Raw genomic sequence first — 19,123 nt, forward strand, 5'->3', positions numbered from 1 at the left:
TCCCACACATGAGCATGCAGGAATATTACAACGTTGGAGGCTTATGCCATATTTTCTAAGAACAGGGCCACATACAGATCAGGCAGACCATCTCCCAAGTGGGTGAGGTAGTTACTCTCATTCTCTCACAAATGAGCATAAATGCCCAGGAAAGCATTTGCATATTTAAAGCAGGAGAAAAGTGGAAGCCCTTTCTGTCTCAGGCTACCAGAAAAGGAAGCATAGAGTCCATCTGTGGGTTTCTTTGCTTGGTCCTTGATTCTGTTGGGTTGGTGTGTTAGTTTAAGGAGAGGTCTAACTCATGAGGCTCTGCAAAAACTGGATAGTCAAAGCAGAGCCTTCCACACATTTACAGCCTATTACCTGGGTGGCCTCCTAGGTCTCCCAACCCAAGCCAAGGGGCCGTGCCTACGTCTTTGCACCTACACTCTCATGAAGGCCGGAGACCCTGACCACGCTTGGGGGGGATTCAGAATCTCCACATCAACTAGGTTAAATGTTGTACCTAATCAGAGATCTTCTTTTACCTGGTACCTAGGGCAAAGAATTCCACCCTAGACATGCCGCCCCTTCACTCCTACCCCGGGACAGCAGCCAACTCCGACCTCAGTTCCCTCGGTTCTGCTTCCAGGCATAGCCAAAGGAGGCAGTTAGCCAAGCACTCCGCCAACCATTTCTCTTGCAGTTGAAACCCCCCCATTCTCCACATGGAGCCCCCCCCAGAGTCCAAGAAGACTCAGCTCCCACACTTAGGCCCGGGCCCACATAAGTAAGCATGCAGACACAGACAGTAGATGATTGTGTAGAAAGATGCTCCAGGGGCCACTCCCACATGAGTAAGGGGGTCTGAACCCAGAAAAACAAAAGACAAGTTAGAAGAGGGGAAAGGAAAAAAGAAAGAAAAAGGAAAAAACATAAAGAAAACAAAACAACTAGGATGGTGTTCCCTCATTATAAGACAAGTCAGCCAGGACATACCTTTGGACAAGGACCATACAGCTGTTCATCCTTGGGACTGGCAACGAGGCGGATGGTCTTCATCACCCCAGGGGCCTTGAGCAAGTGTTGCTTTGGTTTATTTCAGGAGGTGCTACTGGAAACATAAAACAAAGTGCCTGGAGGGCACTATAAAAAATAGAAGAAACATGGGAGACTCATCATCCAACGGGTATTTATGTGTTTTTAGACAGGGGCGAGGGGAGAGGGAGCTCTGCGGTGAGGTAACGTTCTTTCTTCCATGAGCGCATCCTCGGGTGGTTTTGTCGCTGCTGAGTCCCTGACTTTCCGCTCGGAGTCCATTCCTGAGTTTGGAAATCGCTCTTCGCCAGGAGGAAGGCGAGGAAAGAACCAGCAACAACAAAACAGCAGCTCTGCTGATGGAGGAAGAGGATCCCACAGACGCTGCTGGTTGGGGCCCAGGCACTGGACGGAGGCCACACATGGGCGGCCCGGCTTCCCAGGAGCTGCTGACACGTTCTTGCAAACGGGGAGGAAGATGGCAAGGTCGAGGAGGAGAAGTGGGGAGGGGTCTGCTGTGGGGAGCCGCCGACTCCATGGGGTGCAGATGGTGCCACCCTCTCCGATCGAGGACCTCCTCCCGATGGGGTCACCTTGGATCACTCCTCCCCCACGGAGGCTTTCTTCTACGTGGAATATTACTTTCATTTATTTGATTTCCCTTCTCTCTCCCTCACTGTCTCAAAAAAAAGGAGGTCTACTAATAATAGCTAGAATATATAAATAATCATTTTTTAAACATTATTGGTTCTTTGTTTCCAAACCCAAGGTTCCTCCTCTCTTCATTTTGCCAATAAATAGGGAAACTGAGGAAATCAACTCTGCTCATGTCAAAAAGATCCCCCCCCCAAAAAAGAGCTAATCCACCTAACTTCCCATATCTATGGAAAATAAATAGTACATCACAATGCCGTCTCTCTGAAGGACTGTTAATTCTGCTCTTTCGTTCTGCTTCTTTTCAGTAGTTTGTGCTTCTGCTGTACGTACCCTAAATAGAGGGAAAGGAGGAGAGGAACGAGTGGAAGGTGAGAGGAAAAAGCCAGGATGAAGGGAAAATCTAAACTGTCTTTCACTTAAAAAAAAACAATCAGAACCAGAACAATGACCAAAGTCACAGGGTGATGGCTAATTGCCCAGAGAGTGTGTCCCGTGCGTTTAGCAACTGCCCTTTTGATCAGCTGTGGGCGAGCCCCGGCCACTGCGACGTCCTCGGCAGGAGCGAGGCTCTTCCAAATCGTCCTCGTCAAAGCCGTGGAAAGTCGAGGTGTCACTCTCTGACGTGGAACCGAATAAGTCCTCCGTGGAGCGTGCTGCGGCCGCTGCCTCCTTCTCCTTCCTGCCTTCTCCTCTTTCCAAATGAGCTGACATGCATGATGAATATATCAGCACGTGGGTTAAGCAACAGACAGCATCATTAATACTCTTAACACATTATTACAGTGTTATTCTTAATAGCAAGGTCATACATCACTCCACACCAAAGGGATTAACTGGGTGCGTCACCTGGTGACAGGGGTTTGGGGTAAGAGGACAAAGCCAACATTTCCAAGGAAAAGGGTTCTCCCCTCCCCAGAAAGGCATCTGGGGATACCTCTACCACAATATATTTGTCCGTAGCTCTGACAGCGCCAGATTCAACCACGATCTTTCTTTCTTTCTTCTCTTCGGAAGGCACACATTCACATGCACGCTCGCTCCACCCGCCCCAGACAAGGAGTTTTCTTGGTGGTTTTTAAGCCCTGGTTGGTATTTCTTTGGTGTTTTCAGTTGGCGTTTCTTTGCACAATGTTTGTCCTTCATTTTGACAGCCAGCTTTACAAAGGTATTACTGTCAGATAACCCGGTCAAGGTGGTTAAGCCTCCATCCATTTTATTTTTATTTTTACCCGTTTCTAATCCCATTCTTCCCAAACACTTTCAATTCTGCCCTTACAACATGTAGTTCATTTGCACTGAAAGCAAAAAAGAAGTTGGAAAGTCTGATAAGTGGTAGGTATTCAAAGAGCCTCTCGTCTTGTTTACCCCTGGATGACATGTCTGTGTCCTGCACCCACACACATGCGCATTCACCGACACGCATGTGTGCACACAGGCAGGCAGGCACGTGAATGCACGCTCCTGGTCTTAAACACACCCAGGTCTAAGTTACTCCAGAAAGTCTGGGGTTGTTCAGTCTAACTCAGAGCACTCAGAAAGTGGGAACTAGGGGTGGCAAAGCTGAATAAAAGACAGTATCCTGAAATCTAGAAAACTTGAGTACAAACTCTTTCACATTCTACATGGGCCCCAGGACTGTCCCCTGTTGAGGTCACAAGGCTCCACTTATAATGTCAGTTTTAGGAATCTCATTTTTTCTCCCAGGAAAAGTAGGTAGTGGAGTAGATGGGAAGGAAAAGACAGCTTTCCCAAGCTCCACACTCTTCCTTGGAAGGACTCCAGGGAGGCCCTAGAGAAGTATTCACCCACCTGCCTCAACAAAGCATATCCCATGGGCTAATGCCACCTGTTTATTCCCCAGGTGTCAACTATTTCAGGAACATCAGAGTCAGACCTAGACTAAATTATCCACCAAAACTAATCCTTGGTGACTGCAAGGAGAACACCTAGGCTGGTATAAAACTGCCCCCTGGGTCCCACAGCAGACAGATCCTGGGAAGAATAAGCTGAGTTAAGGCTGTGGGAGAGACAGGCTTTGGATAGGAAAAACCAGCTCCCCACTTCTGGTCCCCCATGGGTCACATTCAAGTACCCCACCTTTTGTAGGAAAGGAAGAGGGGACATTCTCAGCAGTTTTCACTGAGAATTCTGAAGCTGCCCTCTCTAACCCATCCTCAACCCGCAGCAGTCCATACAATTCTGACTAGAATATCACGCCACCAAGAAACTCTGCCTCTGGTGGTAGAGATTTTGTCTGATCGCTTGCTCTTAAAAAAATGCTGAACTGAATTTCATTTGCTTCATTTTCTTTCTGAGTTTGCTTCGTTTTCTTTTTGAGAGTCTATATCCCAGAGTCCACTACCACATGGGCCCCCTCGTCTCAGCTGGCACCAGTAGAATAAAAAGTTCAACATTAGGTATTACGTTTGGCAAGTAAAAGAACTGACAGAATTGCACAGATGGGCCACCCTGTCAGGGTCCTTAAGCATTAAATGTGGGGGGTTGTATGCAGTGGAAACCACAATGCTTTTCCAAATTACTGATTTGCTGTCTTAAACCTTAAACAATCCAAATATTAAAGGACTAAAAGCTAAAGTCTGCGGACAGAGCCAGAAAAGCCAGGTATGGTCATCTCGGGCCCTCTCTTGGGACTAGGAGTTGAACAGATGCTGGGAAGAAAGGAGCTGGGAAGGAGCCATGACTCCCGGCTGCTGGACCCAACCACCCAGCAGAACTGAATTTCATCTACTAGTCAGCAGATGATGAGACTAAAGATGAGTCTGAAACTTTCCTCCCTGCCTTTCACTTGAGCCTCATTACAACCCAAAACAATATGAAAAGCCAACCATGATCCAGCACGAAAAAAGCAAAACAAAAGCCTGAAGACAGAACTCATTTTAAGAACAAAAGAAAAAAACCAGGTTTAGTCTTTGAATAGATTAAAGATGAAAATTCAAAACATCCCAAGCCTACTCCAGAAGAGTCCTAAGAACACCTGCCCTTTTGCCTCCTTGATCTACCAGGCTCTCTCTGGTTTTCCACATGAGAAAATGGGATGAGTGGCCAATGGAGGTGGTATTTATGCTGCTACCCAGAAGCCTAGGGGTCTCTGACTCCCCCACAACTCCAGGTATGGCAGCTCTCTCAACATTCATGTCTCCACATTCTTCCAGTTTGCCCCAGGCACTTCCACAGAACAAACACGTCTTTTTGTGACGTGCACATCACCCGATATGAGGAAGCATACTGCCTCTGTCTCCAGCTGTTTCCACACTGTCTCACCGTCGTCCATAACAACACACACCAAGAAATATCCACCTCATGGCAAGGCCGGACAAACACAAGCCCACACCTTCTTCTTTCCCTTTTCCCTGGATCCCAGAACGTAGATTTTAGTTCTTAAGACTCAAGAAGGAAAAAACAGTCAAAATAACCTGAAAATCCCCCTTGCACTCGAAAAATCACCACCATCACTTCTGGACCCACCCTTCAGTCCCTGCCCCAGACAAGATGGCAGAGGAATGAGAGTGGAAGAGTTCCTGGTCTACGAGCACACGATGAGAGAAGGGGCCACACTCACCAGAGCGTCCACAGTCTGCACAGGATACCAGCTCCTCCGGCCTCCCACTCTTCTTGTTCATGTTGGAACCCCCCAAGCAGAAGTCACAGTAGTTATTGGGAATGACTGTCCCATCTGGTCCTTTCTGGGCTGTGGAAACATTTTTTTAAAAATCCAGTGTTAGGCTGAAGTGAGTCTCCACTGGCCCCTCTTCTCTTACTGGTGTGGCTGAATCTGCTCCAGAAAGAATATGAAGTTTAGAATCTGAGGTTTGGTCACAACCAGGTTGTTTTCTTGGGCAAAGTTTTATGATTCTCCTCAGTTCAATGGTACTAATGTCTTGCAAGCCATTCAGAGCCGAGTTTGGTTTTTGCAATATTTGTCAGTTCTGTGTTTGTAGAGAAACAACCCTGCTCCTCTGATTGTATCCCTGGATCACTGAAGCATCCAGAGAGCCTATGAGTCAAGTGAACTTCTCTCATCCTGAACAACTAGCCCTCAGGGTCCAAACATCAGATGACAACCATCAGTGGTGCTGTGACTATAGGGAAAGAGAAAGGTCACTACCTAGGCCTTGCCCTAGCTAGGGAAAGAGGCTCCTGTTTAGGAAATATTCCTTCTGTCTCTGAAAAGGAAAACAAAGAAGCAAGGATGAGGGAATCATTCCAGGAAGGGCCCTGAAGATGCTCTTGGGGACTCTGATACACATGGTGGCAGGTACATAGGTGTCCAATCTTGTTCAGTCCCATCCATCTCCCTAAAGTCCAGACTCATTGGTTATGGAAAGCACCCAGGACTAGTTAATCAGCAGATCCCTATATCAGAACTGGGCACTTAGCTCAGTATCATACTGGACATCAACCCTGAATAGTCATTGGAAGGACTGCTGCTAAAGTTGAAGCTCCAATACTTTGGCCACCTAATGCAAAGACTCAACACAGTGGAAAAGACTCTGATGGTGGGAAAGATAGAAGGCAAAAAGAGGGTAGCAGAGGATGAGATGGGTGGACAGTGTCACCAACACAATGGACATGAACTGGAGCAAACTCTGGGAGATAGTGGAGGACAGGGAAACCTGGTGTGCTGCAGTCCACAGGGTCGCTAAGAGTCAGACATGACTTAGCAACTGAAAAACAACATACCAGACATGGATTGAATGGTGAGTTAATGAGCATATCTTGAGGCGTAAGGTTTTCACAAGGCACCCTTGCTGAAAGGGCTTACACAAAAGCAAAGGAATATCTTGGGACATGATTTTTCAAAACAAAGCCTTGTGAAAACAGCACATGTCCTCAAGCACTGAAATCTCAGTTTCTAAGGGCTGGTTAAAAAGCTTTGGACAGGTTCTTTGTATGAGGAGAAACGCTTTCATTTTCCTTGTTTTTCGATCCCTATTGCGGACACTTCTTTGTCATATTAACACTCCCTGTCTGTGACAAAGAAGAAAAGTCTCTCTGTTTATGGGATCAGCCTAAACCACAAGGGTACCTTCCTCCTCCCCAATTCCAACGTCTGCCGCTATCTTTCATTATTCACTGACTAACATTAATCAGGGTCCCGTAGGGTACAAATCTGTAAAAGGAAGCAGATATGTGAGCAGAAATACCATCCAGACAGTAAGTGATAAACGGATTCACCCACTTTAATATGATTCCCCCTGGCCTCTGCTTCCTCCATGCCTCTTCTTTGCCTCCAGGAATAGAAAAACTTACCTGGGGAAGGCGGAAGACAAAAGCTCATAGAATTACATTATAGAGGGTTAATCCATTTATCAGTTGCTATTTGGATTGTTTAATCAGTTTCTAAGTCATTGATTTTCATCTTCAGGGAGGCAGACAATTCTCTGCAAGAAAAGTGGGAGCTGATTGGGGTAAACAGAGAAGGGGACCCCAACCCTGTGGCCTCCGGGAATGTGGGTTTTTCTTCATCAGTCACTGCATCTCAAAGACAGATGTGCATCATACAGAACGGTTTTGCAAATAATCTCCAAAAACCAGGACATCCACAAAAAGTTTACTCTGCCTGTAAAATTCATTGCCCAAATCCAGAAGGAAGTCCCTTTCTTCTTCACTCAATTGCCATCTTAACCAATTTTAGAACTCTCTCAAGGAAATCCAAGTATGTTTATGAAACAAATAAACTCAGGGTTTCTTCATTAGGCAACTATCATGGAAATCAATCAAAAGATGAACAGAAAGAAGTGGGTTATTTCAAATGGAGGGGTTGAGTGTCAACCAAAGCTAAGTTTCATGACTGGTATGAACTAGATATAAAACATGGAAATGCCGATCACAACTTAGGTAGCTTCCCATGTATATCATCACACCGAACCTCTCAGGAGGCCCAGTCTCATCACCTTTTTCTTTCCTGCTGTCTTAGGGACTCTCTTTTATATCAGACTTATCCCCTTTCACAAAATCTGTAAGCAACCAAAGGATCTAGTTTTTCTCCAACATACAGTATCCCTTATGATTTATAAAAATGAAGACATAGAATGTAGAGTATAAGAATGCCCAGAAAGGGACTTCCCTGGTGGTCCAGTGATAAAGAATCTGCCTTCCAATGCAGCAGATGTGGGTTCGAGTTCCCTGGTTGGGAAGCTAAGATCCCACATGCCACAGGGCAACTAAGCCCATATATCTCAACTAGACAGCCCGAGTACCACAAACTACAGAACCCACATGCTCCAGAGCCCATGAACCACAATTAGAGAGAAGCCCCTGAGCACAACAACTAAGACCTATGCAGCAAAAAACAAAAAAGAAAGCCCAGATAATTCTTTACAGTTTTTACCACCAACAGACCAATGGTAGAACACCATATTAAACAAGGGACTTGAACCTGGAAAGAAATAAAAAATTCAGAAACAATCTAGTAGAGCATAGCAGACAGTGGTGGAGAAATCAAACCTATGGGGAAAGACCAAAGAAGAGAACTGAATTCATCTGACAAAGCAAAGCTTCCGAAGAAACTGAAGCAGAGCAGGGTCTCCATGTATATTTATTTGTATTAGTAGCTGGTTATACAAAGCTCCCAGCCAAAGGGATGAAGAAGGTGATAAACTTCTAACTGCAGACCCTGGTGTGTACAGCTGTGACAGGCCAGGTGGGCGGGCACGATTTTAGCAAAGCGAGGGCCCAGTGTAGAAAGTGATAGTAAGCAGTTAGACTTAGTGAAATCCTTTCTGCTTCAATTTCTACTCTCCTCTCATGACGTGAGCTGAAGCTTCCGTCCATCTTGGTAAAATGGCATGGGATGGACTAACCAACAGCTTTCTCATCTGGTTCTCTTCTTACCCTTTGGGGGTCTTTAGGATTAGTTTTAGGACAAGGGTTCTCCCATGGAGCTCTCCCAATTCTCTAGCCAGAAATGACCAGTCAGGCCTTGGGGAGAGCATGCTATTGACGTCACTTCTGGGACCTTCCCCCTGTCCATATATGTGTACACTTGCCTCATCCCCCCATAGTCAATGATTTACTCCAGATAGGGGAGTATACACATCCAACTCATTGTTAGAAAACCAATGTGTCCTGCACATAGGCAATGGTTAACAATGATGTGTGAGATGAACAGCTTAGGAGAGGAGGGCAGAGAGGTAGGTAAACAGCCCAGGGATGCCTCGGGAGTTCCTCCTACAGGGACAGAGGCACAGTAACCAGTCACTCTGAATAGCCCTCTCTGTCTGGGTTATTTCCCTAATCCCCAGAGAGAAGAGCTGGTCCATGTCCAAATGGATTGATGGGTCATCTGGTCTGGGTCATGTCTACCTAGCTCTCAGAGTACACAAGAGTGGGTAGCCAAGGGCCCTGGGTTGCTGGAAGAATAACACTAGACTATACCCCTGATTCTATTCTTTGCAGCCAAAGATGGAGAAGCTCTATACAGTTAGCAAAAATAAGACCGGGAGCTGACTGCGGCTCAGATTATGAACTCCTTATTGCCAAATTCAGACTTAAATTGAAGAAAGTAGGGAAAACCACTAGACCATTCAGGTATGACCTAAATCAAATCCCTTATGATTATACAGTGGAAGTGAGAAATATATTTAAGGGACTAGATCTGATAGACAGAGTGCCTGATGAACTATGGAAAGAGGTTCGTGACATTATACAGGAGACAGGGATCAAGACCATCCCCATGGAAAACAAATGCAAAAAAGCAAAATGGCTGTCTGAGGAGGCCTTACAAATAACTGTGAAAAGAAGAGAAGCAAAAAGCAAAGGAGAAAAGGAAAGATATACCCATCTGAGTGCAGAGTTCCAAAGAATAGCAAGGAGAGATAAGAAAGCCTTCCTCCGTGATCAATGAAAAGAAATAGAGGAAAACAATAGAATGGGAAAGACTAGAGATCTCTTCAAGAAAATTTGAGATACAAAGGGAACATTTCATGCAAAGATGTGCACAATAAAGGACAGAAATGGTATGGACCTAACAGAAGCAGAAGATATTAAGAAGAGGTGGCAAGAATACACAGAAGAACTGTACAAAAAAAAAAGATCTTCATGACCCAGATAATCACGATGGTGTGATCACTCACCTAGAGCCAGACATCCTGGAATGTGAAGTCAAATGGGCCTTCAGAAGCATCACTATGAACAAAGCTAGTGGAGGTGATGGAATTCCAGTTGAGCTATTTCAAATCCTGAAAGATGATGCTGTGAAAGTGCTGCACTCAATATGCCAGCAAATCTGGAAAATTCAGCAGTGACCACAGGACTGTAAAAGGTCAGTTTTCATTCCAATCCCAAAGAAAGGCAATCCCAAAGAATGCTCAAACTACCACACAATTGCACTCATCTCACATGCTAGTAAAGTAATGCTCAAAATTCTCCAAGCCAGGCTTCAGCAATACGTGAAGTGTGAACTGCCAGATGTTCAAGCTGGTTTTAGAAAAGGCAGAGGAACCAGAGATCAAATTGCCAATATCCGCTGGATCATCAAAAAAGCAAGAGAGTTCCAGAAAAACATCTATTTCTGCTTTATTGACTATGACAAAGCCTTTGACTGTGTGGATCACAATAAACTGTGGGAAATTCTTCAAGAGATGGGAATACCAGACCACCAGACTTGCCTCTTGAGAAACCTATATGCAGGTCAGGAAGCAGCAGTTAGAACTGGACATGGAACAACAGACTGGTTCCAAATAGGAAAAGGAGTATGTCAAGGCTGTATATTGTCACCGTGCTTATTTAACTTATATGCAGAGTACATCATGAGAAACGCTGGGCTGGAAGAAGCACAAGCTGGAATCAAGATTGCCGAGAGAAATATCAATAACCTCAGATATGCATATGACACCACCCTTATGGCAGAAAGTGAAGAGGAACTAAAAAGCCTCTTGATGAAAGTGAAAGAGGGGAGTGAAAAACTTGGCTTAAAGCTCAACATTCAGAAAACTAAGATCATGGCATCTGGTTCCATCACTTCATGGGAAATAGATGGGGAAACAGTGTCAGACTTTATTTTTTTGGGCTCCAAAATCACTGCAGATGGTGATTGCAGCCACGAAATTAAAAGACACTTACTCCTTGGAAGGAAAGTTATGACCAACCTAGATAGCATATTAAAAAGCAGAGACATTACTTTGCCAACAAAGGTCCATCTAGCCAAGGCTATGGTTTTTCCAGTGGTCATGTATGGATGTGAGAGTTGGACCGCGAAGAAAGCTGAGCGTTGAAGAACTGATGCTTTTGAACAGTGGTGTTGGAGAAGATTCTTGAGAGTCCCTTGGACTGCAAGGAGATCCAACCAGTCCATCCTAAAGGAGATCAGTCCTGGGTGTTCATTGGAAGGACTGATGCTGAAGCTGAAACTCCAATACTTTGGCCACCTCATGGGAAGAGTTGACTCACTGGAAAAGACCCTGATGCTGGGAGGGGTTGGGGGCAGGAGGAGAAGGGGACAACAGAGGATGAGATGGCTGGATGGCATCACCAACTCGACGGACATGAGTTTGAGTAAACTCCAGGAGTTGGTGATGGACAGGGAGGCCTGGCGTGCTGCGATTCATGGGGTTGCAGAGTCGGACATGACTGAGCAACTGAACTGAACTGAACTGAACGGAACTGATACCCCTATTACAGTAGGTACAACATTGTCCTACACACAGACACACAAGGAAAGTATAAAACTAGGATTGTCTCCTGAGAAGGGAAAAACAGGCTGTGCCTACCCACTTAGCTCCCTGTTCAACCACTTTTTGAGAAGATAAAGAAGCAGACATATATGACAACTACAAGATGGTAACAGATCTTACCTTGATGCTTTTCACATACTATTTCATTGATTCTCACAACATTTTTGTGAAGTAGGGAGCATCTGACAGATGAGGTAACTGAAGCCCAAAGAGATGAAGGGGCTGGCTTCAGGGCCTAGTTAAGAAGTGGAGAAAGTGGGATTCACCCCCTGGGTTGTCAATGTTCCCAGAGACTCTGCCTCTAATCACACTTCTCTGCCTCCAGGAAGTCCAGAGCCAATTCTGCATATAAAATATTTCATAGATCTCTTTAAAGTCAACGTGATTCACCCATTACTTTACTTGGGAAGCCCAAAGAGATAAAAAGTATTGAGATTGGCCTGATAAAAGCGGAAATTCCCTTTGAACTTACTTTTAATGTCTCTACCACAGTAATCCATCCCGGTGGCCCTGTTTATTGTCATAGACTCCATGAAAACACTTCTCCAGGGGATTCCAGAGGCTCATGAAGGAATTTTTTAAAGTGAAGCTCACATCGTGGCTTTATTGGCCTTTGGCCTGACCCATCCGTGAACAATTTCCTGGCACCATCTATGAGGTCATTATAAAAAGGGTTTTACTATAAATAGGAAGCTTGCCCAGACCTTGCCAGTAGCATTTAAATAGACATTCCACTTCTGCTTATGGGAAATTGAGTCCCACTTCATAGAACAGGATGATGGGGAGGCCTAAGACCTGAGTGGTATGTTGATGGCAGCGTCTGCAATGATGAATTTGGTTTTCTGTTGATTAATGTTCATGGTCTGAGATCATATAAGCGAAACAAAGAAGCTGCTGAGAAAATAAAGTGAGCCTTGAGAGAGCTTCCCCATGGCTCAGATGGTAAAGGATCCACCTGCAATGCAGGAGACCCAGGTTCGATCCCTGGGTTGGGAAGATCCCCTAGAGGAGAGCATGGCTACCCACTCCATTATGCTTGCCTGGAGCATTCCATAGACAGAGGAACCTGGGGGGCTACAGTCCATGGGGTTGCAAAAAGTCAGACAGGACAGCGACTAACACTTTCTAACACTTTGAGAGTTCAGGGGTTCACCTGGGGGGTGGGGGGGGGTAAATTTTAAAAGTTCAAAGGAAAAAAGATGGAAATCAGGAACAAAGTTCATGAAAAAATGCAAAACAATAATAATAACAGGAGGTGGGAGGGAGTATTCAGATAAAACAAATCAAGAGAAAGGAAGCCAGGTCCCAAATAATCCCACCAGCACACTGGGGAAAGGGTTAGCCATCCTTCAGGAAAGATGTTAAGAGTACATGAGCACATCACAGGACCTCTGACTTCAGCCAGGATACGCGGCAAGGGCAAGCAAGGCCCCAAACCTTCCACAGAACTACCAACAAGATAGGGCTGTCTGGCCCCTCTTTCGGTCTGATTTCTGCAGTGACGCGCCTGCCACTCAGGAGAAGAATGCATGGAGGCCACAGGCTGGCCACCAGCAGCAGCCCTTCATCTGCTTCCGCTGAGACCAGAGCCTCCTCCCTAGGGTCCTAGGGAAGGAGGAAGCCAGCCGGAAGTTCAGGCTCCATGGCACATCCACAAAAGCAAGACTTCACATCCCGAGCAGACGCCCCGACCGCCTGCCAGGGTGCACAGCCTCGGGGCCGTGTTCCGTGCCCACCACCCAGCCCCACCCCAGTCCGGGCCCGCAGCTGTCCAGCCAGAGGCGGCTAGCAGGACGGTGCAGCTGCTCAAGGAACCCACGGCGGGCAGGGAGAAGAGCCCTCCAGGAGGCGCTGTGCCTCTCTGCGCCCCCTCACCCCTCCCTCGTTCCCCGCCCCGCCACCCTCCACGGCTGACAGTTCCCGTCCCTCCACAGGTCTGACATGTTGCCATGGCAACCGGAATCCTGGGCTCTGGCAGCCTCTGGTCTTGCCACCTGTTATTACTTCATCTCTCAAGTGTAAAGCATCCTAGCCTGGTGCCATGTGGCTGTGCAGAGCGCACCTTCAGAGGACGGAGTTAAAGGGAAGCGAGAGGCAAAGAGGGAGAAGGTGGAAGGCGGCCCCGGGCTGGCCACACAGGGCACACGGGACAGGCCGGGCTGGCGGAGGAAGCCGCAGAGACGGGGCGGGAGGTGTCGGGGGGTAGCCAACGTGCCTTCCCTTCGGAATCAGCGAGCAGGCCTCAGCTGGAGGCCACCGCCGCTGCCTGCTCCCTTCCACCCAGCCTTTAATGAGGGACCCAGGAGGGGAGGGGGAGGCGGCGGAAGGCTGGGGCTGGGAAGAGATCGACGCTGGGCCCAAGTGGAGCAGAGCCAGGAGAGGGTTAAAGTGATGAGATAAAGACTGCGCGAAGGCTGGACCAGAGGGCACACAGAGCCTCCAAGCCTGGATAAATGGCCTTAATTCTCATGCTCCTGCTCACCCTACTCCTTACGTGTTTACTCATATAAATTATCCCCAAGGCCTGACACCTTTTTTTCATTGCTTCACTAGAACTGATGAAAAAATAAATCCCACAGATCCCAGGAATAAAAATGTTGGGATTCCATTCAGTCTGGTTCCTCTTGGCCACCTATTGGAACTCCGGTCCCACCCCGGGGCTCCAGAGGGAAGACGAATGATGCCCTCCTCCATGAATGTGGAAGACGGGGCAGCCAGGGAGCCCAGGGGAATACAGACACTCGGATGCACTCAACACATGACCGCCAGGCCTCACGCACCACCTTACCACCTGGCATTGAACAGTGTTGAGTGCGTGACAGGGACTTGGGAGCGGTGCTGCTAAGGCAGAATGACTCCAGGCCCCCAGATTAGTCCTTCTGGAGGCGAGAAGGCTGAGGGCTGATTTAATAAGTCTTCAGGTTTATGGATAGGCCTACGTCGCCAGACTCCATATTGTCAAGGACAATGGGAGACGGGAGCTGAAATGGCAGCACACTGCTGTCAGAAAGCTGGACACGAGCGCAGCTCAACAGGTGAAGGCCTGATTGGAGGAGCAGGCTTCTGGGGAGAGGCCTCTGCACTGGGAAGATGTCCCTGGCCCAGGTTTGTTTGAATGTGTGCCCATCCAGAGGCAAGAGAGTATACGAGATGTCGTCTTAAGGCCCCCTTTAGGCCTATTATCTGAGGATTCTAATAGGGTGAAAGAGGAGACAGGAAAGCGAAGTTTTCCAAACCCCAAGGAACTCAGCCTTTCATCCCTGCTTCATATTTGTGTACGCATCTCTCTCCATGTTAGCCGTGAGCTCCCTGAGGGCAGGAGCGGTGTCTTTAATCTCTGAATCCCCAGCACCTGACACCGTGATTGACCCAGAGCTGACAATAAATACTTAATGAAAGGATGGGCAAATCTTCACAGAGGCTTTTGGAAGAGGAAAAAAAACAACTGCCTGGAAAAGGGAAGTCAAAGATCAGGAATTCAGGGGATGCAAAGTGTCTCCTGAGCACTAACTGACCATCCTAAGGCACTGCCAGCATCAGTCCTGGCTGTAATGGGGGACATAAAGACCGGTAGAGGGCCATCAGAGAGAATAAAGCAGTGGTGGAGAAAGTCAACAGGTCTGCCCTCCTGCGGGAAGCCTCTCCCTTAGGCATTTCTTGGAAAGCCAAGATGGAAGGAGTTAAGAATTCCCAGTCTCAGTTGGCCCCCAGGGCACCTTGAACCCCATGTTTGCTGTCTTGCCAGGAGCGCTGAAGTAGCCATTGAGAATATTAGGCCCCGACTTACTATGTGATCTGGTGGCTATAGAATCTTCCTGATAATGTTAAGTCATTAACAGTCATCCCAACCTTCTTTATATCTGTCTTCTTCCCTCTGTCTTTATAGAACACAAGATTCAAACCGTTAGACACAGACCTTGTAAATATTTACTCCAAGACACTGTGCTGTAGAATCAGAAAGCACATGTCTGTTCACGCTGATGTCTCCATCTTAATGGATATGTCTGGTTAGAGTTGCCATTTGCCAGGAGTTTGGGCCCCACGTCCCCAGTTCTGGGACTGGATGGTCACGTGACCCAACAGTAATGTCATTTGTGCTCCAGCCTTAGGCCAGCAACCCGGGGTCTGTCACCGAGGCTTCGGAAGAGTGAGAAAAAGATGAAGCAAAACGAATTACTTTTCTCGGTGCTGATTAAGGAAAAGCACAAGGAGACGTTTCCATTTTCCAGCGGCAGGTCATGTGGGTCAGTTCGTGCCCTGGCGTGGCAACTTGTTATGCCACCAAACGAGTCAGCTGAGGGGGAGAACGTTCACTTGAGAGGAGCCGTGTCAGAAGGGCTGTGAACGAAGTGGCGTCGTTCCCCTGAGAGAACGGCAGACCGTCCCGGTGCTGTCGAGCAGGAGAAGCCTGGTCCGCTTTACTCGTGATGGCAGGACTCAGCAAGGCCCCTTCCTCTCTTCCTCTCTGCCTTGCCCCTCTCCACCCCTCCTCGCCACCACCTCCATGGGACTCAGGCCTGTCAACCCCGTCGGTCTGCCAAGGACCAGCATTTTCTGTGTCCTTCAGACTGAAAAGCAGTACTCAGGGAAAAGAAAAGGATGAGCCCCAAGCATCAGAGCTGAGGAGGTGGAGAGAGTCAAGGACCATGGAGCTGATGGGCAGGCCAGCCCGGGGATAAGGGCCCAGACGAAGACCACACCCAAAAGCAAGCTGGGAAGTGGGTGCTGGCAGCCACACAGACATTGCCTGCAGTAGGACAGAGTCCTAGGAAAAGGGTGAAAACCAAGTTCCCCCTAAACTTAACAGCGCCACATTATTCTTGGTTTACATGACTCAGTGCTTCCAAAAGAAAAAAGAATTAAAGGGAAACACTGATTGCTTAGTGGTTTTCAAAAGCTCTACCTCTCTAAGGCAGTAGTTCACACAGGGACTTCTTAAAAATGCAAATTCTAGGCCTCCACCCCAGACCTACCTAATCCAAAATTCTGGGGTGGGATCCAGCAGTGTGTGTGTGTTTAAGGAACAGGTGTTCCTGACGCGCTCAAGCTGGAGGACCACAGCTCTAATGAGACACGTGACAGACATATCACATTGTGTCATACACACCTTCCATCAGCGCTGTATTGTATATGAATTCACTTATTTCACCATCACATAACCCTGTGGTGTAGATGCATTAGGGCTTCCCCGGTGGCTCAGTGGTAAAGAATCTGCCTGCAGTGTAGGAGATGCAGGAAGCTCATGTTCGATCCCTGGGTCGGGAAGATCCCCTGGAGGAGGGCATGGCAACCCACTCCAGTATTCTTGCCTGGAGAATCCCATGGACAGAGAAACCTGGCAGGCTATAGTCCATGAGGTCGTAAAGAGTCGGATAGGACTGAAGCAACTGAGAATGAATGGAGGCATAAATGTTCTCATTTCACACAGGCGATAAGGCACAAGGACGCTTGTCTAAGGTCAAGCTACATGGGCCTCGAACCCAGGCAGTGGGGCTCTTAGCTGGCCCACGTGATACTACCTTGCCACAGGCACATACAACCACACACCCGAGGGAAGTCAAGTCAGAGTGGCCAGCAGTCCCTGGAGGCTAGGGCTTCTCAAATTTGAGTGCAGTGCAAACAAACCACTTAGGAATCACATTAAAATTCAGATTAGGATTCATAGGCCCAGGAAGGGCCTAAGAATCCACATATCTTATAAGCTCCCCCACAGGGTAGCCAGCTATCCAGGTGTGCCTGCCACTGAGGTGTTTTCAGGGCACAGAACTTTCAGTCTAAAACTGAAAGTCACAAACTTTCAGGATGTCCTCGGCCAACCTGGACAAGTTGGTCACCTGAGTCCCAGGCGATGCTGAAACTGCTGACCACACTTTGAGAAGCAAAAATGTGGGCCCTCAAGGTGAAGAGTTTGGATTGTATTCAAGTATGATGAAAGTTTTGAGAGCATGGCATGACATAATCTACCTTATACTTTTAAAAGACCACTTTGGCTACTCCATGGAGAAGAGACTATGAGAGGTAAGAATAAAGGCAGAGGGACCAATAAGGAAGTTGCAGTGATCCAAGCAGGAACTGAAGCTGGTGGTGCTAGAGATGGAGGAAGGAAGACTGACTTACAGTATATTTTGGAAGGGAAGCCAATATAGGTGGTGAAGGAAGACAGAACCAAGGATGAGTCCTGGGGTTTTCACTTTAGGTACAGCATTACCTTTTTAAAGAACAAGGTCAGAAAGAGATTAAAAAGAACTTTGAAAGACTGAGACATAGATTGAGAGAGAAAAATGCAGGAAAATGGTTGAACTGAGAGATGTGTGATTTTTTTTTTCCCAGAGCAAAACTCATTTACAAGTCTCAAGCAGAATTTGTAAAGGAGATTCCACATAACGTCATAAATAGCTGAAGTTTGTTTTGAAGATTAAATATGCCTGCTATGGCCTGAATTGTTTCTCTCCTAAAATGCACATGTTAAAGTCTTCACCCTTAGCATGATGGCATTGAGAGATGAGGCCCTCGTGGTGGGGATTAGTGTCCTTATAAGAAGAGACACCAGAGACTTTGCTTCTCTCTACCAACCTGTGGGGCTTCCCAGATGGTGCCAGTGGTAAAGAACCCACCTGCCAAAGGCAGGAGATATAAGAGACACAGGTTCGATCCCTGGGTCAGGAAGATCCCCTGGAGGAGGGCATGGCAACCCACTCCAGTATTCTTGCCTGGAGAATCCCAAGGACAGAGGAGCCTGGTGGGCTACAGTCCATGGGATCACAAAGAGTTGGACACGACTGAAGGGACTTAGCTCACCTGGCCCTGCAGCAACATGCACCAAAAAAAGGCCATGTGAGGATATAGCAAAGAGACAGCCATCTCCAACCCAAGGAGAGAGTCCCCACAAGACACCGACCCATCTAAAAGACACTTTTAGAACTGTGAGAAAGAAATTCCTATTGTTTAAGCTACCCAGTCTATAGTATTTTGTTATATAGCCCAGGCTGACTTTGATATTGCCCATTAATACATTCATTTCTTTTGAAAAGTCACTATGCAATATCATGCACTTGATAATTGACCTATAGGGAAAAATTAAGGGTCATCAGTAGGACCACGACAAACATCCCAGGTTAAGACTAGGATCCATCACTTGGGGTTCCAGTACCTTGACATAATTGAATGGTATCCAAATTAAGCACATTCACATTCAGCCTCTCATCTGGCTGTGTGACCTGGGGCAAGTTCCTAAACCTTTCTGAGCCTCCATTTCTTCATCCATAAAATCAGAGGCATGTGCCTCATGGACTTGCAGACGTCACATGACATGATGTGTATAAAGTGTCTGGCACCATTAGGTATTCCACCATGTCTTTCTCACTTTCTTTTCCTCTGTAAAACAATTTTATTTCTGAAAAGGCAGGAAAAATAGATCACAGTAATAAATAAGTAAGCTTTCCCAAGAAGCAACACATGACTGGAGAATTCACATTCATGCTCCGAGGGCACATGTCCAAGGGCACATCCCTTGGTCTCTGGGTGCCTTGGTGTCCTCTAGGAGACATGGCACCTACCTTATAAGGTTACTGTGAGGAATGAATGAGATAAACATGGCACGCCTAGCACAGAGTCTGACACCTTCAAGGAATGTCAGCAAGTATTATCATCCTTGTCACTGATCAGGACATGGAACTCTTCAATCCTGAACATTCTAGGTAATTAGGCCAAAAATGCGAGAGAAACAAGAGGCTCACAGAAAGGCAAGTGGCTGG

The 19,123-nt window shown here is 47.1% G+C and overlaps 1 protein-coding gene across 5 annotated transcripts in view; it reads right to left on the bottom strand.

The window, feature by feature from the left end:
* Window positions 1-19,123, bottom strand: part of DPF3 (double PHD fingers 3) — a 289,836-nt gene that overhangs the window by 61,353 nt on the left and 209,360 nt on the right. For 3 of the 5 annotated variants that reach the window (XM_070469583.1, XM_070469584.1, XM_070469582.1), the window contains exon 8: window positions 5,255-5,383. In XM_070469583.1, the coding sequence (XP_070325684.1) occupies window positions 5,255-5,383 (129 nt within the window). Of the gene's footprint in view, window positions 1-978; window positions 2,379-5,254; window positions 5,384-19,123 lie in introns of all 5 variants that reach the window. The other 2 variants (XR_011488366.1, XR_011488365.1) reach the window with 1 other exon arrangement.

This window comes from Odocoileus virginianus, chromosome 6 (genome assembly GCF_023699985.2).
Source record: "Odocoileus virginianus isolate 20LAN1187 ecotype Illinois chromosome 6, Ovbor_1.2, whole genome shotgun sequence".
Lineage (NCBI taxonomy): Eukaryota > Metazoa > Chordata > Mammalia > Artiodactyla > Cervidae > Odocoileus > Odocoileus virginianus.